This window comes from Cyprinodon tularosa, unplaced genomic scaffold (genome assembly GCF_016077235.1).
Source record: "Cyprinodon tularosa strain WSP-4 unplaced genomic scaffold, ASM1607723v1 ctg267, whole genome shotgun sequence".
Taxonomy (NCBI): domain Eukaryota; kingdom Metazoa; phylum Chordata; class Actinopteri; order Cyprinodontiformes; family Cyprinodontidae; genus Cyprinodon; species Cyprinodon tularosa.
In genome coordinates this window covers 688,685-715,089 of record NW_024038971.1, presented here as the reverse complement: position 1 = coordinate 715,089, position 26,405 = coordinate 688,685, and the positions used below count along the sequence as shown (strand labels likewise).

Sequence of the window (26,405 nt, the reverse complement as noted above, 5' to 3'; positions counted from 1 at the left end):
TAATACTTAATTCTAAATGATATTCATAAAGATCGTTTTTAAGTTGTAGAAGCTACTAGATGGTGAACATATCTGTAAAACACGAGTCTCTCAGTAAATTATGTTTGCAAAAATTAGTTACCAACGAGACTTTCTAGGTATTTTATCCATCTCTTTATTAAAACAAGCACATCAATGTTTTTGTTTAGAAAACATAAAATCTAAGCTCAGTGTTCAAACTGAAACAGCTCTGCTTCTTTTTCTTTCCAGAAAGCAAAACTGCGATCAATATATGTACATATATCTTCATTGTTGAAACAAGAAAAGTCTGCGCAGCTGCCGCTCTCCTCTGGAGTTGCATTTTGCACTATAACCTTGGGCAATGGTTTAAAGTCTCTCAACGATGATGATGATGATGAACAGTCACATGGTGTTGATTCACCGAAAAATTTAGTCTTGAGGTCTTCAAAGCCGTCGCTCCACTGTCGCCTTCCAGCCTGAATTTCCTGAAGAACGGCTTTGTGGAAATCCCTCACCTTCTCCCAGGGGAAGAAGCTGACATGGTCGAAAACCTCGAAGCAGAGGAGATGTCTCATCTTTCTCTCCTCAGCAGACAAATCTTGCTCTAAGATGTGGAAATAACCCAGCATGAAGAGGTTGAGGGTCAAGCTGTCATGGCTCATTGCAACTCCATCCACTTCTGGCAAGAACTGCTCTGGAGAGTACGGCACATCACAGTTTTGTGTATTTTTTGAGGAGGCCATGTTGGATTTCAGAGAATACTGTAACTCCAGTTTATTCCTCCAGGAGTTAAGCATTTTGTCGACAGCACCTCGTTGTTGGCAGAACCGGAACAGGGAGTGGGCTTTCTGTTTTGGCTGTGCTGTGGTAGCGCTCCCTGATGCAGCAGATGCTTCCTGTCTCTGCCTTGCTGCTCTCATTGAGATGGCATATGCAGACTTCTTCCAATGGCTCAGGAATAACACAACTATCCGCTCCTTTCTTAAGCTGGCAGTCTCCATCACAGTTTCATTGCTTTTAGGCACACTAAGATGACTGTTGACATCCTCGCTTTTTCCAGCCGATGGTCCGACCCAATTCTTACCCTTCATCCGCTGTGCTCCATGTACAACTCCCGCAAAGGGATAAATGCTTCCAATCTGACCCTCAAAGTTAGACCTTAGGTTTTTTACTGACACACCAGACTGCTGAATCTCCCTCTCCACCCTCTCTCTCTGTTCTCTACTGTAGCTGATGCTCTCTAAACGGTGGCTGAAAGCAGATGCCATCCCAATATGGGGTATCCTGCATCCGCTGGATGTCACCATAGGTGTAGGCTCCTTTCCTATGCTCTGTTGCATCAGTCCTGAATCCAAATCGATTTCAAAAGCCGTTTTATTTTCCTGCAAACCCTTCATGTCATCAACCACTCCTCCCACCACTCGCGACTCGCTTTCTTTTCCTTGTGTCTTAGTCAAACTAGCCACCAGCAGGGACATGTTCTTTACTATCTCTGAGATACGATCACACCAGACAGGTAGAGTCAGGTGCGTTTTTCCCTCAGAGTCCATTTTTTGTAGTACCTCCCTGTTGAGGGAAATATTCACAATAGGATCGGGTAAAATTGCCTTTAACTCCTCGGTTAGCCTGGTCAACTCCAGCTCATAGGCCTGGCAGCGTTTCTGCAGAGAAACAGACTCAATTTGCTGCTGTAAGTAAATCAGATCTTCGTCTGTTAGCAGCTCACCAAAGGGCCCTAGTATAGCATTGTGAGTCTGGGAGTACTTCCAGGAATCCAGTGGCGTAAACTCATGCAACGAACCCTGTGAGAGACACAGAAATATTGTACAGTTCTGATAAGTGATTTATTTTAATAAAAGTTTAACATATCTATTTGCGTGATAATATTTTGCACATACTACATGTAACAATTTTACACATATATGTGCTTTAAGCTATAATTATGCAAAACTGTCAGATCAACACCTCAAATCATTAAACCTAAAGGTCCTAATCCCTTCCATTGTCTCACACTTTATGACTCCTCCTACAAATGTTTCAGAGAAAACAGTTTCAGCATAGTACTATCATAAAAAGCCAGCTATGCAATAAGTCCACTAGTGGTTTTTCCTTTGACTGTTTATGGTAGTATGTGAGTGTCAGTTTAAGCAACAGCAACTCAGCCACAAACTAAAACAAGTAAGATCACAAAACATTATGTAGCCTTCAGATTAGCACAAGTACTATCTGAAGAGAGCTTCATGGAGTTTCTATGGCCCATCAAATGCATACGCATTTGTAAGGCTATTTGTTTGACTTTACCCCAGAGTATCAGAGACATATTGTCTGGAAATCAAATCTTTCTGTCAGGTAATCCCGTGGACAAATCTCAGGGTGGTGGTTTTCCATTGAAAAGGACCTGCCTGACTACACGTTGTCATTTTGTGTTGTCAGGATAGTGGTGACACACTGTTCTTTTAAAAAAAAAAGCTGATACTTTAGCCTCATTGAAAGAAATATGCAAGGCGTTAGCCTCATTTGGTTGTTTATAGATTTCATTGTTTTCCTGCCTTGACCATGTTCTATTTTTGGCATAAATTGAGGGAGTACCTGTGTCGCCTCCACCTCTTCATCTTGCATCCTGACCTGCAGCTGCCTCACCATCACCTGTCGTTTCCATTCTGGTATGGGGCGTCCAGCTTCATCATGGGTTGGCACCAGGGAGTCAATGTCAGCCAAGATAACGTTGACACTTGGTGACTCCTCCTGCACCTCTTCGCTGTCAAACCACTGTTAGTGTATTTAACACAAGACAGAGTTACACCACTGATCAATGGATCTTTTTCTTCTTTTCTGACAATTTTTTTAAATGATATTTAAATTTTATTTTAGATAAAACAAGGATTCTTTCTATTAAAATTAAAATATTTTTCAGAAAACATTCAACTGATTTGAACAGCTTAAAATATTTAGTGAAATAAAAAATCTAAGATAGATTAATTTTATACAATATAGGGTTATCCAGCATCCTATATATATATATATGTTAAGAACAACATTTATTTATTCAGTTTGTTGTTTTCTGTGTTTTTGATTCACATCTTGTAGAGTCTCAATAGCCTATAGTTTTTGCATCATCTTCATACCTACACTGTTATCTGTGCATTAATTTAATCAAGAGGCGTTAATGTAGCCTAATTCCAGTGATTTCATATTTAATTTATACTCTCAAACTATAACCTAACCAATGACCCTTTATTTAATAACATTTCAGAAATTGTTTTTTTATCACATTTTTTTATTCTTTGCATATCAACTTTGAATTAAAAGCCTTTGATTTTCAAATCCAATACCTAACAGTGTTTATTTTTTTAGAATCCTGTCTGTCTGTTCTTTTGGCCAGAACATATTTTCATTCGGGATTGTTTTAATGTTTAGTAGGGCATTACATTCATTTGAGAGAAAGCACCGCATGACTCACAGTTTGCCCGGTAAAGACTGCAGTTAAGCCGGCGTGCTTCAGTGATTTAATAGGCTTCATCTGAGACATCGGCGTGAGGTCCCTCTCTGGAGGCCTCAGGTGATTGAAGGATGTCACCACTGTAAACAAATACAATAAAGGTGAAATGTCATCCTCATAAGGTTTGAAAAGATATGGGGGAGATTTATATATGAAATATAAATATGTGCATTCAAATATTTTTTATTGTCTTAGTTTTTTCTTGCAGTTTTCTGTTGCTCCTCCGTCAGTTTCATAAACTAATTTGCGATTTCTAAGGAAATTAACTTGGCATGTAAAATCATGACTGTTTGGAATTCTCTGTTTTTGTAGGGTCAAAATCTGCACTACCTGAATATTTGCTGCCTATAACTGGTTTCCATCTCAAGACTGCAGTCCAATTAAGCTGCAGTCAAGCTCTAATTAACACTGAGAAGCTTCCGCTCTGAAGAAAAGCATGTTTACAGCAATATGCTGCCACCACCATGTTTTAGCAAGAGTAAATAGTGTTGAAGCTGATGTATTGTGCCAGTTTTACAACAAAAGTACATTTTGTATGAAGGTAAAAATAAAAATGATGGTCTTTGTATCATCTGACCTATAGCTTATTTTCATCAATTTCTTATGAATATTTCATCAGAACCTTATTTGTTGACTTTGATGGTAGTATTTTTGTTGTTGTCGACACAGTTTCCCACTTGGCTTTTTCATTTTAATAATACCCTGTGAGTTTTTTTTAAAGTAGGAGGCTTAAATCCTTGATTATCCAACACATGCTAAAATATTTTTTTTATTCCACTACACAATTATGCACCTCTTTATGTTGCTTTGTCATAAGAGCAAAAGACGATCCACAGAGATTTCTCGTTTCTCGTATCTCTTTGCTGATTACCTGAAGAGGCCAAGTGAACATGCTGGATGGACCCTGTAGCTGGTTTGTTGGAGGAGGCAGCAGCAGTTATAGAGGTGGAGGTCAAAGGAAGTGGGGTGGGATGGCGTGGTAGGGGGAGAACCTCTTTTACAGGCTGCTGGGGAGACACTGCAGGGATGAGCAATGGTCCAAAGAACAGCTTGGCCAATATAAATGTATGTTTTAACCTAAACACATGGAGTTTACACACATTTTTTTCTCTATGTTTAATATAATCTATATTTCCAATCATCTGGTTCCAAACTATTTTCCTTAATTCAAACTAAAGGTAAGGTTTTACACAGCACAGCAAAACAATCTGTGACTTCAATCAAATACCACCATATAACCTGTTCTTATACACTTTGTTTTTCCCTCCTTTCAGATGAATTTTATTTCAGATCGATGGTCACCTTGATGTTCTCCATTCTCATACTCCAATTTCACACTCTGGTAGCTCCAAGAAGCAGCAGTCCCTCTTTCTAAAAGACAATATAACATGCAAAAAATGACCTCCAGATGCTGCAGAAATGTGAAGTAACACATATCCGTGAGCATCTCCAAAGCAATCAGCATGGACAGTAATCCTGCCTAATGGCAAACACAGACTGTGTTAATGCGAGGACATAGGCAGCAGCCTTTCGTGCTTGAAACTAAGACAGGAAGTGGTGAAACTGGAGCCTGGACCATGGATATATAGCAGCACCCAACAGAGAGCAGGAGAAAGCATGAGAGAGATTTTACAAATCTAACATGTGTCTTTGAAGACTAAAACATAACATTTTATCCACTGCTTGCCATCCCTAAATCATTGTTTAGAGATTGAATATTGTGAAGAAAAAAGCAGAAATTTATATTTGCTGAATTGTTCCTCTAATATAGATGAATGGAAAACATTCATTGCTTGAACAGTTTCTGAAAATATTGTTGTTAATTTTTTCTGTGCTGGTTTCCTTTCATACCTCATCCACCAAGGCAATAACAACAGAGCAATTGCTTAAAATTGACAAAACAACCACCTTTCTTTGTGTATATCTGATAACAGAAAGTGGCACTTAAAAGTTTTCTTTTCAAAAATGCATAAATTTTTTTGTGTGTGTAAGTGAATCAATATCATTAAAATGAAGCAATAACTTTAAGCAAAATTCCAATCATACTTACATTTTGTTCCCCTGCAGCGTAAAGAGGATCCCTAAAGCCTGCAAAAAAACCTAAAGACTAAGGAGGACTGAAAAAAGACTTACAGTACGTCCTCCTCTTTACCAGAAGCCAATAACAAATAAAGTCAATTCAGCAGCATCAACTCGACCCAAACCTCAGACAGGGGGGCCTCTGAGTGTGCATAATTAAAGCAGTGGGATAGGATGACTTGGAGCTAGAACTATAGAAACGATAGCTGTGTGAATGTATGTGGGGACAAAAGCTGTAGGTTACTGAGCACACATGATCAGATTGATGGTGCATAAAGGATGCCAATCAATCTGCACGCCCTTTCCACGGCTTTCTGCTGCATGCTCCTTAAAGCTGGTAATAAATCTGTTTATATTTGGTTTGCTTTACTTTGGCGACCTCTACTGGTGGTCAGATAAGCACAGAGAGAATTATTAAACGGGCACCATTTTGTGGCTGGTTATAGTGATGAACTGAGACAGCAGTGAATCTAAAGAGATAGAAAAGGGAATAGTTTTACCAATATATTTCAAATTGGAATCTTTTTTCATTTAATGTTTTATCCAATATAATCTAAACATTTATAAAAACAGATCAAACTGTAAATTCCTTCTCTTAAGACTCTTAAGAGTCTGTTTTTGTGACAGTTTGCCAATAAAATAGAAATCTGACTGATCCCTCTTCATTGGTTTTTAAAATTTTTGTTGTTGTTATAAAACAAGCCATGTTCATGATTGTTTCATGGGTCGCCATAAGAAATGAAAAGAAAGATTTGGTATTTTTATGACATATGCACTGCTGACCTTCTGTTTGTTAAGGTGTGCTTCATATTGAGCTGCAGAAATCAACCTTCAGCAAATGAACTACATTTGACTTGGTTGTTAAAGCTGCAAAGGAATCCAAAGTACAATTTAAAACTCAGATGGAAGAAATTGTGGATAGCTCAAGAAATGTACACTAGTTTATTCATATGTACATAAATTATGTCACAGTTACAGAGCTTAGTTATTCATTTTCAGTATTTAAGCATCACCTGAATCTTTTTATTTTATTTTTTTAGCACATTTAGCTTAAAACTTTTGCATACCAGACCTAATTTACCAGCTATTATGCCTAATCTTATTAAAGTCAACCTAATACATAAATTGCATGTAATGGCAGATGCAGGAAGAGAAACACGAGAGGCCTCTGGATTAGTCCAGGGCCTCTTTGTGTCAAGCCTAGTATTCCTGGCTCTGGTAATGGGACTTTAGTGTTACTGTGTTGCAGCAGAGAACATGGTGAGAATCCAATCAATAATAGAAGTCTTGCAAAGAGGCAGCCACACAAAGGCTGGCACGTGTTCACCTGGAGAAACAGTACAAAATGTTATAGAACAGATACAAGAAGAGCCATGATCTATTAACTGCGTGGCTCCATCTGCACAAACTCGATCATTTAGAACCTTATTATGGAAGGCAAAATCTTTCACAACCCAAAAAGTATATACCTTAAATGTAAAACATTATCAACAGCATTTCATGATAGAGATATTAGCTGTTTTTTATTGGTGACATATGAATAACTTACGCAAAATTTATTTTATTGCCTTGGTAAATAACTTTATGTTTATCCACAGTATCTACTTGGAGTAAAAAAACTGAAAGTGCAAGAGACCACATTTTGACTTGTTAGGAACTCCGGGCTTGAAAAATATTAAAATGTCCTTATTCTTTAAATTTTCCTCATTAAGTGTGAATATAAACTTGAAAAAATGACAAAAAATATCAGACACACATATTGCACAAGTTTTAACACCCATTTATTTATTTATTTGCCATATTTTATTTATTTGACAATAGTTGTTATGTGTCCACAGACATGAGAAAGAACTGGAGAACACTCAAAAGATAAATGTGAGCACTGTGTTTAGGCTGAGACCTGTCTCTGCTTTTGTCAAGTGATTCCAAGCAAGTGCACTAATCTTGGACCACCTCCCAGTATTAACATAAAGACCTCATCCACACTGAGTGAACAGGTGCAAAACAGATCCCTGATCTGTACTTTTCATTCTGCTGGGATACTTGACAAAGAGGGAGACATATTTTTTCATCATAAAACACAGGAAAATGGATTATCTGTGTGATGAGACCCAAAAAGGAAATCTCAATTTATATACAAGACAGAGCCAAGAGGAAGGGTTCCAGTTAATTGTTACAAGGATCATGAATAACAATACTTTACAAGCAGCACTTCTGGAATGGAAAGCTGTTGTCATTAGCAAGCTGTAAGGCAGGAGAGAAGGACAGGATTCAACGAAGAAAACAAGACCAGCATGCTTTGATCCAAAACCATGACATATGAAGCAAGCCGGATAAGAAATTTAACAGTTTCAGAATTGTCTCAGAAATTTTAACATGAAACTCTTTAGCTACTTGAGCTAGATGCAATGCAAGCTGCCTACTTGGAAAATAAGTACTTGTGTGGTGGGTTTTTGTTCGTTTGTTCGTTTGATTTTCTTTTTAAAAGACTATGACAATAATAAAAGAGTGAACAATGCATCATTAAAGATGCATTGTGTGCATATAAATTGGCAATGCAGAACATCCTATGTTCCAAAAAGCTGAATTTCATCATTTGATAGGCAACACAAAAAAATAAAAATGCCAAACAGAATGTTTGCTCAGTGGCACCATATATTTTAAAACACGACCAGGTAGACTTTGACTTTCACAGCGTCAGGCTGCATTGCTCAACAGGTTGGCTGGCCTGTTGCACGCAGTCACTTGTTTACTGGCTATAAGTCAAGTTTGCCCACAGTCTGGTCCTGGCAGGAAAAAAAGGAAAGCAAGAGCTACACTGAAAAGGCAGACTGGCTGGCTGACCAGAGCTGTGATCAGAGAGGTGCTTTATATCATCTGCAATAATAAATGCCATTATAGGTTGTCATTTTGGCCTCTCATGTTTTTATTCTTATCTTTCACTAGGCCCTCTTGGTACAATACAAAATGGTCACACTAACAATAAAGAATCTCTCAACCTAAAATTAGTTACTACAGCAGCTAATCATGTATTAGATAACTGATATTTAGGCTGCAGTGTGGCTTTAAATCTAGTAGGTCCGCTTATAAAGACAACATTGTCAGCTTGTTCAGTGTTTAGAGGTTAATTGATATTAAGCAGACTTGAAAAATCAAAGAAAAACAAAATATTACAGATAATGCTAATATATGTGAAAGCTTAACTTTAATCACTTGTCATTAGATGTTGCGCTGCTATATAAGGTTATGGGGAAGGAAGAAGAGGAAGTAAGGTGGAAAAAAAGGAGGCACTATATGGGGCAAGATACTTTAAACCAATTAAAGGTCCATGTTTATACACCAAACTATGTCCTTTGGGTTGGTGTTTTTGCTCAGAGAATAAATGTTATACTTTGTTTTAATGTATGGACCTCTTAGACTGAGGTGTTATTTTTGTCTTAATTTGAATGGGAAGCTTTACTAAAAAGACAGTAAGCTTTGAAAACAAATGTGTGAAAGTCACACAAAAAAATACATTTTATAAAATTCAGCTTGTGATCATCTTAGCTTTCCATTTGTCTTTAGAGTTAAGTCAATCTTTCTCTAGTTTCTTGCTTATTATGAAAGCATCAGTGTTATGTTCTAATTTTCTACATTAGAAAATAAACTAAATTTCTGAACATAAAAAGTGCATCTTAAAATAATACCATTCACACTCGTTGACATATATGCAAAACATAATCTAACGCAAAATGGTACTTTGGTTTAAATAAAACAATAAATCATAAATATATAGACAATAAAGTGCCAAGCAACAAAACTGTTAGTGGTCTTGTCACAAATAAATAACATTGCAGAAGACTTACAATAGCAACATCATGGGGAGTGCTTTAAAAAAAAAGCAAGGAAAGGAAACAGTTCTCTCTCCTTACAATGAATTATTTTGCCTTAGTTTAGCCAATGAATCCAGTTTTCATGGAACTACTTAGAGATACAATACAGGAAGAACACACTTTCATCCTAACATATCTGTCCTCATGCTACTTTTGAGCTTAAATAATTAGAAAAATCAGTTTTCCCTCTTTGCCATCTGATGTTTATGAAGTGAAGAATTTCATGCTGCATCAAGCAGATCCAAACTGAGGTATTTTACACTATAAGTATGATGTATATGAGGCTATCATCCCCACACTGTACACAGGTCTACATAAAGAAGAATCCAGTCTGATGCTTTTCCTTTGCCTTCCTGATACAATAAGTGGTTAATGTTTGTTTTACTACAGGGATGTACTTTTAGTAATGATAAAAGAGGAACAGGTCACATCTTTTTACAGCAATCTAGCAGTCTTACAGATAACATATTCCTACAAGTACATTAAAACTAATCAGAATAAGTCCCAAATATCCAGAAGAACTAAGCTGATAATCAGGTTTGATTGGTTAATTTTCCTTATAAACTGTTCTAAAGTTCAAAAGGGAGCACACCATGCATGGTTGGAGGAGAGGACTGCAAAAATAGACCAAGGATGTTTTTTTGTTATGGGACAGCGCTGGTCATCATATCTATGGAAACATTTGCTGTAAGGTTTGCATTCATCAGAGCAGAACGCTGACATGAGCTTTAAGATTGTTTGTTCTTTTGCAGTTTGTCCTCAAGGCTGGTTCACCTTTTAGAGCCGCTGAGCAGCCGGGAGCGACTGGACTGACTTTCTTCTGGAGAGCTTTGACCTGAAGGAAGGAAGCAGAGTTATAAATGATGTGTATTGAGTATCTAACTGGTTTATAGCATTTCTTATCCTGTTAAATAATACATTTCCAAAGAGTTAAAAGAAAGGCATATACAATGTCACAGAAGTTACTGTTTGCAAACTAGTGCTAAAAAAATGTTAATGTAAATATAAAAAGGCTGCCATGTCACACTCCTGAAGGAGAAACATACTCATTTAGCTAGGTTCATTCAGAGGAAATACAGAGCAGAATTAGATAAAATTAAACTGTATTCCAAACTGAGAGCAAAATCTTTAGCAGATTAAAGTTTTAAAAAATTGGGATTAGAGGAAAGGTTCTTGGTTTCATCCTTTTTTTTTTCTTTTTGATTTTTTACGGCACTAGTGGCCACCACAGGCCAGATTTGAACCCGGTTCGCTCATGTCGAGAACTAAGTCCTCCATACATGGATCGTGGATTTTGGATTGTAGCCTTGGAGAAATCTCAAAACTTAAGCCCTACAATCACATAAACTGTTTTTTATACTGCTGGACATGTTAACTGTATTTAACTCAATCATTTAGACAGTTGAGCAATGTAATTTCAGTTATATTTGTGTCTTTGTTTAAAAAAAAAAACAACTCTGTATATTATAGTTAATTTCAATTGTTTTATGTCCCCTCTGCTCTCAACATGAATGTACAATCCCTTGCCATGAAGGAAGGTTATAAGCAAAAAACCTCCCATGTTGTTCTAATATCTATGCATAATTTAGTTCTTAAAAAGAAATTGAAATTGGCTATAATATGTAAATATGCTCGCAGGTTAAAACTTCATAAAATCTAAAGAGTGGACATTAAAATGAAAATATATACTTATTGATGCAATTTTAGACATAACTTCTAAATTTTACTCTAATTTTTAGAGTTACGTGAAGGAAACCATTTGGAAAACTCCAAAGAAAGTTTAAGGTTGTGACTACTTTATTCATTTTCCACCACCTACCTGATGGTACCGGCTAGCAGAGGGTTAAAAGCATACAGCCAGTCGTGCATCTCTTTGTCATTGGCAGCCTGCAGCAGTATCCCACGATGCTCAGTGCACACGGCGAATGTGTTGGGTGTCTGCAGACGTGAAACATGCAAAGAGAGGTTATTAAAAGTCACCTATATGTAGCAGTGAAACCCTAACACTGAGACTGTTGATTTCTTTCTTAAATAAATGTTTAAACATACCCTCAGTAATGTCTGTTTATCTTCACTGTATTCCACTTTAGCAGACGATAAATTGATAACAGCCCTCTCCACGCTGTCCCTCTCGCTACGGTACAGGTAGACATATGGCCTGCGGACAACCACATAACGCCTCACCCAGCCACTGCTGTGGGGCTCCAGGAAATGCAAGTAGCCCTTCTTTGACACGATGGGGCTGAATGTACAAAGAAAATCAATACATGAGAAAATGAAACTATTTTGCAAACATGTTTAGAGCTAAAAAAATATAAGGCAAAAGGTAACAGCAACATCTTGAACTTTTTAACTCATGATATTGTGTGATTTTATAAAAATCCAACAAATAGGTGAACAGTTTTATTAATAACAAGTGGGATATTTTTCAAAGTGATAAAAACAAATTAAAGGCTGATTGTTTTCCCACCTAACACGGATCTCCTGTATGTCAGGAACAAAGGTGTATCCTCTTAGAGCTTTCTTTCTGTCCACTGGGCTGAAAGGGTCCAGGTCCGGTGTTGATGCTCCTGAGCCTGTTTCAGTGAGTCTACAAGACCACAGCAACTCATTAAAAAAGCTACACTTATGCCCATAGACTGTTTTTTTTATATTTATTTTATTTTTTTATATTTCAGAAAAAAAAAATCTAATAGGGGAAAAAAAAAACATTTTAATCCAAAATCATTGAATTAATAAAAAAAATAATTATAGACGAAGCAAAAATCTATATTTTCCAAAGTGTTGGAAAAGATACCAATGAAGTATTTTACTTACCGAATGTCAAAATGACCATCCACCAATGATGGGCAGGTAGAGGAGGGAGTAAGTGTGCTCAGGCCAGAGGAGCACGAGTCCCTCAGTAGTGACACCGACATTTCTGAAAGCTAAAAATCATCCCCCACACACACACACACACAGGAAGGAAGGAAAACAAAGAACAGCAACAAAGGAGGGACAAATACAGATAAAGACAAAACATATCAGCAAACATTTAAACAAGGACGACAGAGACATGCATTCAGAGAACATCTCAATTAGATTTTCGTCAGTTTCCATAATGTATAGAAGGAAATGTTCTGGAATTTGTCTTCATATCTAAGAGCCCCTTGATTTTAGTTTGCAGGCTTATAGTGTTATTAGGTTAGTGGAAACTTCCCAGTCTCTAAAGATTTGAGAATATTAATTAGAGAAAATAGGGATGAAATTAGGGGGGAAAGGAGTTGATAAGGTAATAAAGATTAGGCTTTATCAAAAGAAAATTAATCTTTTAATCTAATCTGCTCATTTAACATCCTACGAAATCAATGTCACTATTACAGCAAACTGCCTCATTTACACAGGTTTGAGGACACAGGTTTAAGACCCTCAAGTAAATCAATCTTTTCTCTTTTTTTAGTTTAAGGTTACTAATAATATCTATATATATTTTATTTTATTTTTTGCATATCTTAATTTATACAGGTTTTATTTTTGATCTTACACCTCATATACATACAACAGGTCACACTGAAATATACACCTTTTTATTGACATCACTCCATTTTCATGTGATTTCTATTATAATAACTAATTGAGAAGAACAGTACAGAAATGTCAGAGACTAGGGCTCAGACTCATGTACACTCTGCTTGAGGTGAACTTCACCTGTTAAACTGCAGCTTAGAGGGACTACGGTGAGATGACTGAACCAAATAGGAGGGATTTCTGCCGAGTTTAATATTTTAGAAATGTATTGGCAAGAGTTTTCAAATATAGTAGTTCATATTAGGAATATAATTTCTGTAAAATATGTATTTCCAAAGCCTAACTAACAATTAATCAAATTAATAATATTTGTGGTGTAAATTCTGAGAATAATTACAAAAAAAATAAAAATAAAACAGCTAACAGCTCCCTATCTTACAGCTACTCAGTGCAGGCATGTAGATACATGGGTGCTACACATGCATTGTACTATTTAAGCTGACATGCTTCCTAGTCATTGCATATTTTTCCAGTTTGGTAGGCATTATTTTAATAAGTGGTTTGTTAAAATGAAAAGTCTGAACCACATAAAAAAAGTAGTTAAAGCAAAGATTACATCCTACAGAAATGTGTTGAGACAGATGATTGAGCAATTAAAAAAGTAAACCAAGGTCCCATGCAACTGCTGGGAAGTTTTTTTTTTCTATTTTCTAATAGTACATACAGGTGCTGGTCATAAAATTAGAATATCATGAAAAAGTAGATTGATTTCAGTAATTCCATTTAAAAAGTGAAACTTGTATATTATATTCATACATTACATACAAACTCATATATTTCAGATGTTTATTTTGTGTAATTTTGATGATTACAAATGACAACAAATGAAAATCTCAAATTCATCATATCAGAAAATTAGAATATTGTGAAAAGGTTCAAAATTGATGGCCCCTGGTGCCACACTCTAATCAGCTAATTAACTCAAACCACCTGCAAAAGCCTTTAAATGGTCTTTCAGTCTAGTTCTATAGGCTACACAATCATGGGGAAGACTGCTGACTTGACAGTTGTCCAAAAGACGACCATCGACACCTTGCACAAGGAGGGCAAGACACAAAAGGTCATCGCTAAAGAGGCTGGCTGTTCACAGAGCTCAGTGTCCAAGCACATTAATAGAGAGGCGAAGGGAAGGAAAAGATGTGGTCGAAAAAAGTGTACAAGCAAGAGAGATAACCGCACCCTGGAGAGGATTGTGAAACAAAACCCATTCAAAAATGTGGGGGAGATTCACAAAGAGTGGACTGCAGCTGGAGTGAGTGCTTCAAGAACCACCACACACAGACGTATGAAAGACATGGGTTTCTGCTGTCGCATTCCTTGTGTCAAGCCACTCTTGAACCACAGACAGCGTCAGAAGCGTCTTGCCTGGGCTAAAGAGAAACAGGACTGGACTGCTGGTGAGTGGTCCAAAGTCATGTTCTCTGATGAAAGTAAATTTTGCATTTCCTTTGGAAATCAAGGTCCCAGAGTCTGGAGGAAAAGAAGAGAGGCACTTCATCCACGTTGCTTGAAGTCCAGTGTAAAGTTTCCACAGTCAGTGATGGTTTGGGGTGCCATGTCATCTGCTGGTGTTGGTCCATTGTGTTTTCTGAGGTCCAGGGTCAACGCAGCCACATACCAGGAAGTTTTAGAGCACTTCATGCTTCCTGCAGCTGACCAACTTTTTGGAGATGCAGATTTCATTTTCCAACAGGACTTGGCACCTGCACACAGTGCCAAAGCTACCAGTACCTGGTTGAAGGACCATGGTATCCCTGTTCTTAATTGGCCAGCAAACTCTCCTGACCTTAACCCCATAGAAAATCTATGGGGTATTGTGAAGAAGAAGATGCAATACACCAGACCCAACAATTCAGAAGAGCTAAAAGCCACTATTAGAGCAACCTGGGCTATCATAACACCTGAGCAGTGCCACAGACTGATCGACTCCATGCCACGCCGCATTGCTGCAGTAATACAGGCCAAAGGAGGCCCAACTAAATACTGAGTGCTGTACATGCTCATACTTTTCATGTTCATACTTTTCAGTTGGCCAACATTTCTATAAATCCTTTGTTTTTATTGGTCTTCAGTAATATTCTAATTTTCTGATATGATGAATTTGAGATTTTCATTTGTTGTCATTTGTAATCATCAAAATTAAACAAAATAAACATCTGAAATATATGAGTTTGTATGTAATGTATGAATATAATATACAAGTTTCACTTTTTAAATGGAATTACTGAAATCAATCTACTTTTTCATGATATTCTAATTTTATGACCAGCACCTGTATATAGATGAGGTAAAGAGCGTGTATAAAAGGGAGAGAGTCGATATTTTTCACTAAAAATCATGCTGGATTTGATGCAAGTCCAGTTATCTAAATGGTGTGCTGTATTGATACCAGGCCTGAACATATTTCAGGTTTAAGGAAATGCCTAGTGTGGATTTACCACCTAATTCTCCAATAGCTGTTAGCTCTGACTGCTCTACCCAATCTTATTCGATAGAACAAAAAGTTCCTTTAATAGAGCTACAGATACTAACTGTAAGCAAGTGTTAAAGCCAGATTTGATTAATGGAATCAAAAGATTAGCTGAGATATTAGTAAAGATGAAGATATAAGGGGTCGGGTTAAAGGGCCTAGGCTGGGGCTCACCTTGCTTTCACTGGCACTGCTGCTCACCTGGCTGTACTCTCTGTTGAATGTATGCATCAGCAGACGCAGACACTGGGAAGAAGGAAGTAAAAGAAAAAAGGCATTTATTAAATAACAGAATGCAAAAAGGCCAGAGGATAACAGGAGGTTAACTTAAGCTATTGCAATCACCTTAGCAGCCAGCTCCCTCTGCCTCTGGTTGGGGCTGTCAGGAGTGGAGGGGGTACCACTCGGGCTGTTGCTGAGTACTGGGCTCTTTGCAAAGTCACAAATGTCGCTGCCTTTGTAAAGCGCGTCCTGCCCTGCTTGAAGAGTTGCCTCTAGTTTTTCTCTCAGCAGGAGATAATGCCTTGTCTTCTCCACCTAAAACAAACAGAGACAAACCATAGAATTCCAGTGGATATAAGATTTAAATTCTTCAGTGAAAGAATTGTCAGAAAAGCAACCTCTACCCACATATCAAAGGATACAGGTGCTGGTCATAAAATTAGAATATCATGAAAAAGTAGATTGATTTCAGTAATTCCATTTAAAAAGTGAAACTTGTATATTATATTCATACATTACATACAAACTCATATATTTCAGATGTTTATTTTGTTTAATTTTGATGATTACAAATGACAACAAATGAAAATCTCAAATTCATCATATCAGAAAATTAGAATATTGTGAAAAGGTTCAAAATTGATGGCCCCTGGTGCCACACTCTAATCAGCTAATTAACTCAAACCACCTGCAAAAGCCTTTAAATGGTCTTTCAGTCTAGTTCTATAGGCTACACAATCATGGGGAAGACTGCTGACTTGACAGTTGTCCAAAAGACGACCATCGACACCTTGCACAAGGAGGGCAAGACACAAAAGGTCATCGCTAAAGAGGCTGGCTGTTCACAGAGCTCAGTGTCCAAGCACATTAATAGAGAGGCGAAGGGAAGGAAAAGATGTGGTCGAAAAAAGTGTACAAGCAAGAGAGATAACCGCACCCTGGAGAGGATTGTGAAACAAAACCCATTCAAAAATGTGGGGGAGATTCACAAAGAGTGGACTGCAGCTGGAGTGAGTGCTTCAAGAACCACCACACACAGACGTATGAAAGACATGGGTTTCTGCTGTCGCATTCCTTGTGTCAAGCCACTCTTGAACCACAGACAGCGTCAGAAGCGTCTTGCCTGGGCTAAAGAGAAACAGGACTGGACTGCTGGTGAGTGGTCCAAAGTCATGTTCTCTGATGAAAGTAAATTTTGCATTTCCTTTGGAAATCAAGGTCCCAGAGTCTGGAGGAAAAGAAGAGAGGCACTTCATCCACGTTGCTTGAAGTCCAGTGTAAAGTTTCCACAGTCAGTGATGGTTTGGGGTGCCATGTCATCTGCTGGTGTTGGTCCATTGTGTTTTCTGAGGTCCAGGGTCAACGCAGCCACATACCAGGAAGTTTTAGAGCACTTCATGCTTCCTGCAGCTGACCAACTTTTTGGAGATGCAGATTTCATTTTCCAACAGGACTTGGCACCTGCACACAGTGCCAAAGCTACCAGTACCTGGTTGAAGGACCATGGTATCCCTGTTCTTAATTGGCCAGCAAACTCTCCTGACCTTAACCCCATAGAAAATCTATGGGGTATTGTGAAGAAGAAGATGCAATACACCAGACCCAACAATTCAGAAGAGCTAAAAGCCACTATTAGAGCAACCTGGGCTATCATAACACCTGAGCAGTGCCACAGACTGATCGACTCCATGCCACGCCGCATTGCTGCAGTAATACAGGCCAAAGGAGGCCCAACTAAATACTGAGTGCTGTACATGCTCATACTTTTCATGTTCATACTTTTCAGTTGGCCAACATTTCTATAAATCCTTTGTTTTTATTGGTCTTCAGTAATATTCTAATTTTCTGATATGATGAATTTGAGATTTTCATTTGTTGTCATTTGTAATCATCAAAATTAAACAAAATAAACATCTGAAATATATGAGTTTGTATGTAATGCATGAATATAATATACAAGTTTCACTTTTTAAATGGAATTACTGAAATCAATCTACTTTTTCATGATATTCTAATTTTATGACCAGCACCTGTATGTTCTAGACCTAATTATTGAAAGCATGTTTAATTTGTTTGTTTTTTTCCTTTAAACATTTTTTATTAACATATATAGTTGGACAAAAAAAGACAAGTAATTAAAGCATGCAAATGAAATAAATACTAAAACCAGTTTAAAATCCTGTAACTAAAACATCAAAAGCATTAAAGATAATAATAATAATGCAAATGTTTCCCAGTGAGGATATAACATAATATAATATTACATTCATGTATCAAGGTGCTCCCCATTTAAAATATATATTTGTTGAATCTTTGATCACTCCTGTATATGCTCACTCCGTTGTTGTAAGATAGACACCACAGACTACAGTTTTTAAAACTTCATTAGAAGGACTTTCATTACTATCTTAAAAATGTTCCTCTACAGGCTGTTAGAATACATAAAAGGTAACCCAATAGCAATTTCTTTTTTCTGTTTTTTTTATTTGTCTTATTGGATGGCATTTGGTTTATAAACTGACCTCCTGCAGTAAGCTGAGCTTCTCCAGCTCCCACTGATGATCCAGAATGAGGCTGTCACTTCGGGGTCTCCAACCCGCCAGGTTCTCCTCCCCTCGCACGTACGCCACTGATGTGTCAAGCACCCGCCGACGACGACGTTGCATGCCTGACAGAGAGAATTCATATATAAAAACATTTTTTTTTGTGCATCCAGATCTATAAAAGTATTAAATATGTAAATTCTTGTTGTTATTTATTATTTTCTTTAAGGTTTCTCTTCGTCCATTCACCAATTACCTGGACTTCCATTGTCAGCGACATGGCAGAGAGTGACCTCATAAACCCCGGTGACACGATTACTGAGAGAAAAAAAAAAAAAAGAGAGTCAACATCTCAGACATAGATGTCATAGAAGCTACGACTGAGACATTTAAATTTAAGGATAGGGCTAATTGGGCTGTTTATGAATGTCTACCTCTCCGAGGGCCTGAGGCAGCCAGTGCTGAAGAAGTTCCTGATGGATCTGGAGGCTGGCAGCTTTGTGTCACGGGAGTAAAACACCACGCAGAAATCTTTGGTGATAACTGTTGGCTGAGTGCAGTTCTCCATCTATACATATAATAAAATAAAGGGAGTATTAATATGACAGAAAATATAGCACTGAGCATCTGGTTTCCTGTTTCAACAAAATGCTATAAATATGTAAAAAACTAAAGGGGCCATTTGCTATAACAACTTGGCATGGAAAATAATTAAATTATATAATACCAACCTTACTTAAGTTTTTTGATTTAAAAACATGAACAATCATTGTTCACAATCTAAAGGAGCCCCACTTATTACACCTAGTAAAGGACTAGATTTGGGGAGATGTTCCATGAAGATATTAGTTCCCTTTCCTTCAACTATTGTAGAGAAATGCTATGTGGTCAAGAGTTTATTGAAAAATGTAGTATACTTTTGCAAAAGCTAGTCGGGGGTTCCCTATCTGATCATGAGTCCAACTACAAATACTGTAAAGCACAGGAATGTGGCATTCTAGAAGCTTCAGTATAACTGACACAAGTTAAAAGTTTATGCCTTTCTTTGCAGAGATACTGTATGACTGACTCAGCAGTTGCAGCTCATCTGGTAATGTGCCAAAGTGGTTCAGTTTGTGTTCACCATTACCCTTATTTTTATTTCTGATCATAATGCTTAAATTTAATCATTAGTTTGCAACTTGGCTTCACTTACTAGCCCGGGTTTGTTTGTGTTAGCATTATGTTGCAGTTTCCATCTATTTTTATTTTTTGGTTAAAGCTTCTACTTCTGGACTGTTGGTTGAACTTGTGTATTTTGTTTCATCGTATATTCATGGTATTTGTTTTCCTTTTTACTCACTATTCTTCGTCACAGTATTTCCTGCTAAAATGGCTGAAGATGTCCGCGGGTAGTGGGGGTGCTGGAGCACCCCCTAGAGGCGAGAGGGGGTTTAAAAAAATGTATTAAACATTCATTGCACAATTTATACATTTCTTATGAATAAATTGTAAAATGAGTTTGCCTTTTTTATTTTACTATTTTCTTTAAAGCAACGTTTTGAGTTTTGTATTATCATAATTACCATTATGTAGATGAGTTTGTAATTTAGATTAATAATTTCGTTCTTGCTTGTCCTTTTAGATTTTGTTTATGATTTTTTATGTGTTTAATTGTGATTTGGTCCACTCAACTGCAGGTGTGTTGCCAATTTGTTATAAAAACAGTGAGTTTTGGGAAGCTAGAGGGATGGTCATCAGAGTTAAAAGTACCAAATAAAATCCTCAGAGGAATCTGGAACTGGTGGCTGATGCTGTTTTTTTTGTTCACCTTGCTGATCCTTAAAGGAATAGTACACCCAAAACATGATTAGCCTTCATTTTCTACTCACCCCCATGCTGAACAACACCCTGGAGTACTTTTTTGATATCTCAAATGCATCTGGAGATCTGGGAGGCTTCTTGCTGTCTGCTGACATTCAAATAATGGAGGTGCCCAGCGCCCGAGGCAGAAAGGTCCATAAAAGTCCACAAAAACGTTTCAATATTCCTCCATACTGCTTGTCCAATGTATTCCAAGTTTCCAAGCAAGAAGCCTCCCAGATCTCCAGATGCATTTGAGATATCAAAAAAGTACTCCAGAGTGTTGTTCAGCATGGGGGTGAGTAGAAAATTAAGGCTAATCATGTTTTGGGTGTACTATTCCTTTAATCATACTACCTCACAGGCAGATTGATCCAGCCTCAGCCAACAAAAGTTCATATAAACACACTCAGCTGGACCAAACAAGACCAAACTTAACATATTTACTGTAACATTTGAACATTTGACAACTATTTTTTATCCACCAATTTGAGAAATTATTTAATTTAAAAATAATTTCAAGTCATATAAGATTTTTATCTTGAGATTTTTTATCTTTTAATTTGAGCATTTAATTCTTAGGCATTTTATGCTTTCTATCGCAAATAAAAAAACAACATTAATATTTTGCCTGGAAGTCAGTAAGGAATCAAACTAAATACAAAATAAAATCATATTATAAACCTGTATTTACAAAATAGGAGCTCTTCTGAGTAACTTCCTTATAATCACATTTTAGCTTGATGAATTGGGAATAAAATAAACAATTCAAGTCAGACTGACTTAATTAGTTTTACTTTGTTTTCATCAAGATGCCTGAGCTGCTTTGATGAGCTCTGATAGCTCAGTGAAAAACAGCAGATCCCAGGCTGTTCTTTACATTTGTTCCTCTGATTAGTTTTGATGGGTTTCACAGCTGAAGGTGAATTTAAGAAAAAATAAATTTTTGGTTGATAAAAGCTTGTTTTATTTTTTACTTGGGTCCTCACAAACCAAAACACATCCCAGCCCTACTTTATTTTACTACCTAATAAATTAAATATTTTCATGTACGCCTTGCAATGCACTCACGGACCACTAGGGGTATGAGTACCCCGGTTGGGAATCACTGCTTTTAGGGTAACTTGGTTTTTAAACTACCTTATCGTTGGAAAACTGACTTTTTACCGTGTTAGAAGAACATTGTAATGTTTGTTCCTATACTTGCTGATGCCTCCTAAAAAGAGACTTAACCTAAAGCAGCATTTTCAGAGCATTTCCAAACTTATATTACCTCCAGATAAGCAGAGAGAGTGATGTAGATCTTCTCCCCATATGGGGTGACCCTGTTCAGAAGCAGAGAATTGTGCATGGAGCTGTCCCATGCTGCCTCAAATCGATAGAAGGTTCTGCGATGACAAAAAAAAATTAATACGATTTTTAAAAATAAAAATGCAGTCTTTCAAATGACTCGCCGTATTTTGTCATAAAAAAAACAATCTTAATAAATACATTAAAAACATTCTTATACCTATGATCAACTCCCAATGAAACGCTGCCGTTAAAGAAAAAAAAGAGAAAATAGGATAAAAATTAAAAACTACTCCACTGGAGCTGCTAAGATTTAAAACTCAGCAAATTTGGTAAATAGCTAAAAAATAAAAGCTCATATTAGCACGTTAGTGTATATATGAATACAAAAATAAAATGGGCTTTCAAAAAATGAAATATTGCAAAAGAAAATACAAAACCAGTTGTTATTGGCGGGCGACATAAGATTGGGGAAAGTCATACTTGTCATCGTGTTTTGGCCAAAAGTATCCGGAGGAGAGGATGTTGAGGGAGAGGATGTTGGGGTCTATGATGGTCTCGTCAGCCTCTGGTGTGTTTCGAATGCGACCTGTAATGATGAATCACAATAAAATACATTTCTTTTAAGCTTCTTTGCAGATTTGATATAGTTTTTTAGGATTTCTTTTAATTTTTTTTTACTGAACTAACTTGATCCAAGACACCACTCACCAATAACCAGCTCCTTCACCTCCTTCCACTCAATGTCATTTCCTGTTTCATGAGCAATAGTGACTCTAATCCTTCTCTGTATGCCCTGTGCAATCAAAGGATGATGGGAAAAATGGTTGAATGATAATAAAAACCATATGTAGGTGGGACCATGATGGTGAAATATAAAGAAAATGGACCTGATGTAAGAGGAAAGTCCCATGGCACGGCATCCCGCCTCTGTGATCAACAACTGCTGGGATGTAGCTAGAAAGGAGACAACAAAGACATAAATGCACTACATCTGAATATATGCACAAGTAGGTGATGTGTTTTCTGGAGAACTCTTTATCTGATTTCTGTTCAACATTCAAAGTGAATAAGAACAAATAGGCAGGACTCACTCTCCATTAGCTTCTAGCTCACAGATCTCAAAGAAGACCATGAGATCATATTTGGCATGACAAGGTCCAGCGGTGGAGCGAGTCAGCGTGCTGAGCTTGGTGGCTGGCACTAAACAGATCAACATGAACAAAAACAAAACACAGATTTTGACTTTTTATATACCCCTCTGATATCCTGGTCATAACTATATCATACCTACAGTACATACCTAAAACATTGCATATACACTTACCTTTCTTAGTAGTTTAAGCATTTTTATAATTTTACAGAGAATAAGAGTCACACCAATAACCTATTATTGGCATCTTAATTTTAAATTAATACTTGTTAATTTTGTTTTAAAAATACAGAAAAACTATATCATCAATCGTTAAAGGACATGCAGGAAAAAACGTTGACGAAATACATACAAGCATGGTTGGTTTAAAACTTATTCTGACAAATTATCAAACTTAGGAAAAGGCTGAATAATTCAGTTGTACTTAAGATGACTCAAGGTTGCTTTATTCACATTAATCTTCTTGGTCCTACTTTGTCAGCAGTTTTAATATAGATACCTTAAAACAAGGGTCATTAGGTAATAAAACACTGCACCAAATATTAAATTATTATTTGAAGGAAGAATACTGGGTACTGTTGTCGACAATAGACTATTTAATCCAATAGAATATTAAATTAAATCCAATCCAATGAGAAAAACATAACTTCTTTTAAACCATTTCAAGAAAAAAGATCTGCAAAAACGTTTAAATTAAGGAATTAAATTTGGTCATAGGGGCATAAGGACACAGCAAAATACTTTTCTTTAAAAAGAAAAAAAGGAGGGGGGGGTATTTTTGCCTAAAGTTATGCAAGATTTCAGACAGCTTATTTCTGTGCTTTGTTTAGAATGAAGAAATATGTTAATGTAGATGAATTAATGAGTTGTGTTCCCTGTTGATAATTTCTACTGACCTGGTTTGGACAAAGGCATCACACGTGGAAACTGCCTCCTGGAGGGTCTCAGAGGACTAAAAAAAAAAAAAAAAGGAATCTATCACATAAATATTTTAATTCCTTCAACAACAATGCATGTTGGTTTGCTATTTTAGAAGAGCCAACATTATTCCAGACCTGATCAAATCTTTGCATAATGGAGGGAAAGGCTGTTTCTGATAGTGGCCGAACACCTCAAAGACGATAGGCTGAGTCTTAATATACTCCAAGAAAGACTTGGTCACCTCCACAGTGATCTAATAGAACAGAGAGGAAGTTACATTCAAGTAGACTCTCTAGGGAGCTGCTACTGTGCAGAGGCACCAATTGGTTTTGATGATGGGTTCTAACTAATTACTGGCTGCTTACATTTTGTACATGATAGAATCCGAGTGGAGGCCCTCTGCCGGTGTTCTTTAGTGGCTCAGTTGAAAAAGCTTCATCATGGCGATGGATGAAGCTGAAAAGTGAAATCAAGCATATTTTCAAAGAAATTACTACGACCGCTAATTTATGTATACCAAATTCAACAATTTGTACAGTATTTGTTTGATTTTTTTTTTTTTTTATGGTCAGTTGATTAAATACAATTAAAATGTTAGCAGCAATCATTACAGTTCTACATAATACAGTAAAAACAACTATATCCAGTAGATGTTTCCTTAAAACCATCTTTAAACTCACTTAAACTGGCAGAAAATGTCGGCATATTCTGCTGAGATGCTGGAGGCCTGGAGGACGGTGACTCTGAAGGTGAAGGTGCTGCCGATCTTTAAGTGGGACAGAGCTTTCTCTGGAGACAGCTCAAGGGGAAGATCCAGACCTAAACTCTTCGATGGGCTGTGAGGGGCCTCGTGAGTGGCTGCACGGTACAGAGATACTGAGAAACTCGTGTCAAACTGCCTTTAATTTAATACATTAAATTATTGAAATAAACAAAGGTAAACAAAATATCAATATGTGTTTAAAGCATTGGTTGTTTTAATGAAAACTATTAGATGCTGGACTTTGGGAGTCTAGTAAAACTGTTGGTCTTTGCACAAAATTTTGAAATAATATTTTGAAAGATTTGCCGGGCAGACCTACTGCCTGCTCACCTTCACAGGTGTTGTTGTTCACTTCATCTGCTGAGATTCCCATTTCAACGTTTTGTCCTTCTCCCTCCACAATTCTCAGCTCCTCCTGAGAGGTGTTGGAGTGTGACATACCACCAGGACACGACTCAATCTGAAACTAAAACAAGGTACTGTTGCTGCAAGGTTTTCTTTTTCCTAGATTTAACATTCACTGTCAGAAGTATGTATGCTATTTATTTTCTACTAGATGTAAAGAACAAAACTGTAAATCCTCCAAAATACCTTCTCAAACTGGTGGTCTTCAAAGGAGATCTTGGCAGTGCCTGACTGTCTGACTCCGGATCCATAATCAGGGGCCTCTTCATCAGCTTAAAATATAACAGACCACAGATTGGTATACCTGCATTTCAGTTGTTTTAACACAGTTCATCTAATGTTGCTGACATAACATTTTGTGTCTACCTGATATGGCCTGCACGGCCACCCTGAGAAAGCCTTTGACCTCTCCCTTCTCGCTGACTATGGCCACGCGGTGAACCAGCGGCACCGGATACAGCAGGTTACTTAGGTACACAAAAGCCCTAAGGAGAGGAGTGATGACAGGTTTTTGGTTGGCAGAGCTACAGGTTAGACAGCAGGATATTATCTTTGCTTGTATAAAAATCAACCTTCCAACAAGACGGAACCAGGGGAAGCGGTCGTAGAAGGGGTCCCCTCCTGTTAGAGCATGGTCACAGTCCTCCACAGCACTGCTGGGCAGCTCTGCAGCTCGGTCATACATCTCTCTCATCAGGTCCAGCCTCTGCCTGCAGGGGGAACCATAAAACAAAAAAAAGCTGAATATTGGTGAAACCATTTGTTTGATAAACAAAAAAGATGATTAATAGGATTAAAAGTTTACTCTAAATTCAGAAACAGTCAGTGTAAGAGAGGAATGAAAGAGCTCAAAATGTTTTAAATTCTACGTTATTGTTACCTGAGCTTTTCGAGAGTCCAGTAATGAGTGGCGCCGTTCTTCTGATCCTGCACTTCAACAGCTACAATAGTTTGAGGGAACGATCGCCTCTCTCTCTCCTTAGCCACACTGGGAGGCAGCAGGTCAGGTGGCAGCGGGGAATAAAGAGTGTCTGTCAGCAGGACGAACTGGAACTGCACCTGTGGAAATACAACACAATATGGACCACATGTCTGCAAGAATATCTGTCTGTCTGTCTGTCTGTCTGTCTGTCTGTCTGTCTGTCTGTCTGTCTGTCTGTCTGTCTGTCTGTCTGTCTGTCTGTCTGTCTATCTATCTATCTAATCTAGTCTGCCTACTCTCCAGTCTAAAACAGACTGAACCAATCAGGAAAAGCATAACTGGGTATATCTTTGAATTGTCAACAACTTGCTTTTCTTTTTAAAATTGATATTTGGCATCACATCTGTACTTTTTCAATTGTAATCCCACCTTGAAATTAGAGTCTACCAGCTCCTTTCAGACTGATGCACTGTGTATACTGTATACGTCAGTCTGTCTACCCTTAGCAGGAGGCTATATTGTCAAAATTAGAGTTACTAGTAGTTATAATGCTATTGAGAAATCATGTAAAGACAAATTTAGGTTTAAAGTAGAGCTCTAAGAAGTGAAAAAAAAAAACGTAACCAATAATAACAAGCTGACCTTTTTCTTTAGTTCCACACTAATAGCATTTGCCTCTTTGAGGAAGATGGCATTGCCCCAGAGCAGATCTCTCAGGGAGGTGAACTGGTAGAACCTCCACTTTCTGAAGGCCCAGAGCGCCAGCTCAGTCTCCCGCTGCGTCCATGGGACTGTAGACAAATGCAGGCAAAAGTAGGTTAACTTAAAAAAGCCTGATACTGAAGTGATTTTGTTTT

The 26,405-nt window shown here is 37.4% G+C and overlaps 2 protein-coding genes across 10 annotated transcripts in view; both read right to left on the bottom strand.

The window, feature by feature from the left end:
• Positions 1–154: 154 nt before the first annotated feature.
• Positions 155–5,713, bottom strand: espnlb (espin like b). 2 transcript variants are annotated; one of them, XM_038289312.1, is made up of 6 exons: positions 5,550–5,713; positions 4,802–4,870; positions 4,371–4,506; positions 3,461–3,579; positions 2,590–2,769; positions 155–1,802 (listed from the first exon to the last, which is right to left on the bottom strand). In XM_038289312.1, the coding sequence occupies exons 2-6, from the start codon at positions 4,820–4,822 to the stop codon at positions 207–209; spliced, it is 2,052 nt and encodes a 683-aa protein (XP_038145240.1). In that variant the 5' UTR covers positions 4,823–4,870; positions 5,550–5,713; the 3' UTR covers positions 155–206. The 2 variants fall into 2 exon arrangements, with proteins under 2 accessions (XP_038145240.1, XP_038145238.1); XM_038289310.1 differs by lacking the exons at positions 4,802–4,870; positions 5,550–5,713 and having other exon boundaries at positions 4,371–4,697.
• Positions 5,714–7,341: 1,628 nt separating this feature from the next.
• The window catches only part of kif1ab (kinesin family member 1Ab), a 34,274-nt gene continuing 15,210 nt past the window's right edge, over positions 7,342–26,405 (bottom strand). For 3 of the 8 annotated variants that reach the window (XM_038289306.1, XM_038289302.1, XM_038289307.1), the window contains 26 exons: positions 26,191–26,339; positions 25,507–25,685; positions 25,199–25,336; positions 24,993–25,111; positions 24,813–24,898; positions 24,552–24,687; positions 24,139–24,334; positions 23,824–23,914; positions 23,593–23,711; positions 23,434–23,489; positions 22,479–22,587; positions 22,275–22,341; positions 22,096–22,180; positions 21,868–21,973; positions 21,605–21,628; positions 21,368–21,482; positions 18,687–18,820; positions 18,509–18,570; positions 18,232–18,377; positions 15,833–16,024; positions 15,662–15,733; positions 12,268–12,377; positions 11,921–12,040; positions 11,500–11,692; positions 11,270–11,388; positions 7,342–10,285 (listed from right to left, as the gene is read on the bottom strand). In XM_038289306.1, the coding sequence (XP_038145234.1) occupies positions 10,228–10,285; positions 11,270–11,388; positions 11,500–11,692; positions 11,921–12,040; positions 12,268–12,377; positions 15,662–15,733; positions 15,833–16,024; positions 18,232–18,377; positions 18,509–18,570; positions 18,687–18,820; positions 21,368–21,482; positions 21,605–21,628; positions 21,868–21,973; positions 22,096–22,180; positions 22,275–22,341; positions 22,479–22,587; positions 23,434–23,489; positions 23,593–23,711; positions 23,824–23,914; positions 24,139–24,334; positions 24,552–24,687; positions 24,813–24,898; positions 24,993–25,111; positions 25,199–25,336; positions 25,507–25,685; positions 26,191–26,339 (2,981 nt within the window). In that variant the 3' untranslated portion in view covers positions 7,342–10,227. The remainder of the gene's footprint in view (positions 10,286–11,269; positions 11,389–11,499; positions 11,693–11,920; positions 12,041–12,267; positions 12,378–15,661; positions 15,734–15,832; positions 16,025–18,231; positions 18,378–18,508; positions 18,571–18,686; positions 18,821–21,367; positions 21,483–21,604; positions 21,629–21,867; positions 21,974–22,095; positions 22,181–22,274; positions 22,342–22,478; positions 22,588–23,433; positions 23,490–23,592; positions 23,712–23,823; positions 23,915–24,138; positions 24,335–24,551; positions 24,688–24,812; positions 24,899–24,992; positions 25,112–25,198; positions 25,337–25,506; positions 25,686–26,190; positions 26,340–26,405) is intronic. The other 5 variants (XM_038289309.1, XM_038289303.1, XM_038289305.1 and 2 more) reach the window with 4 other exon arrangements.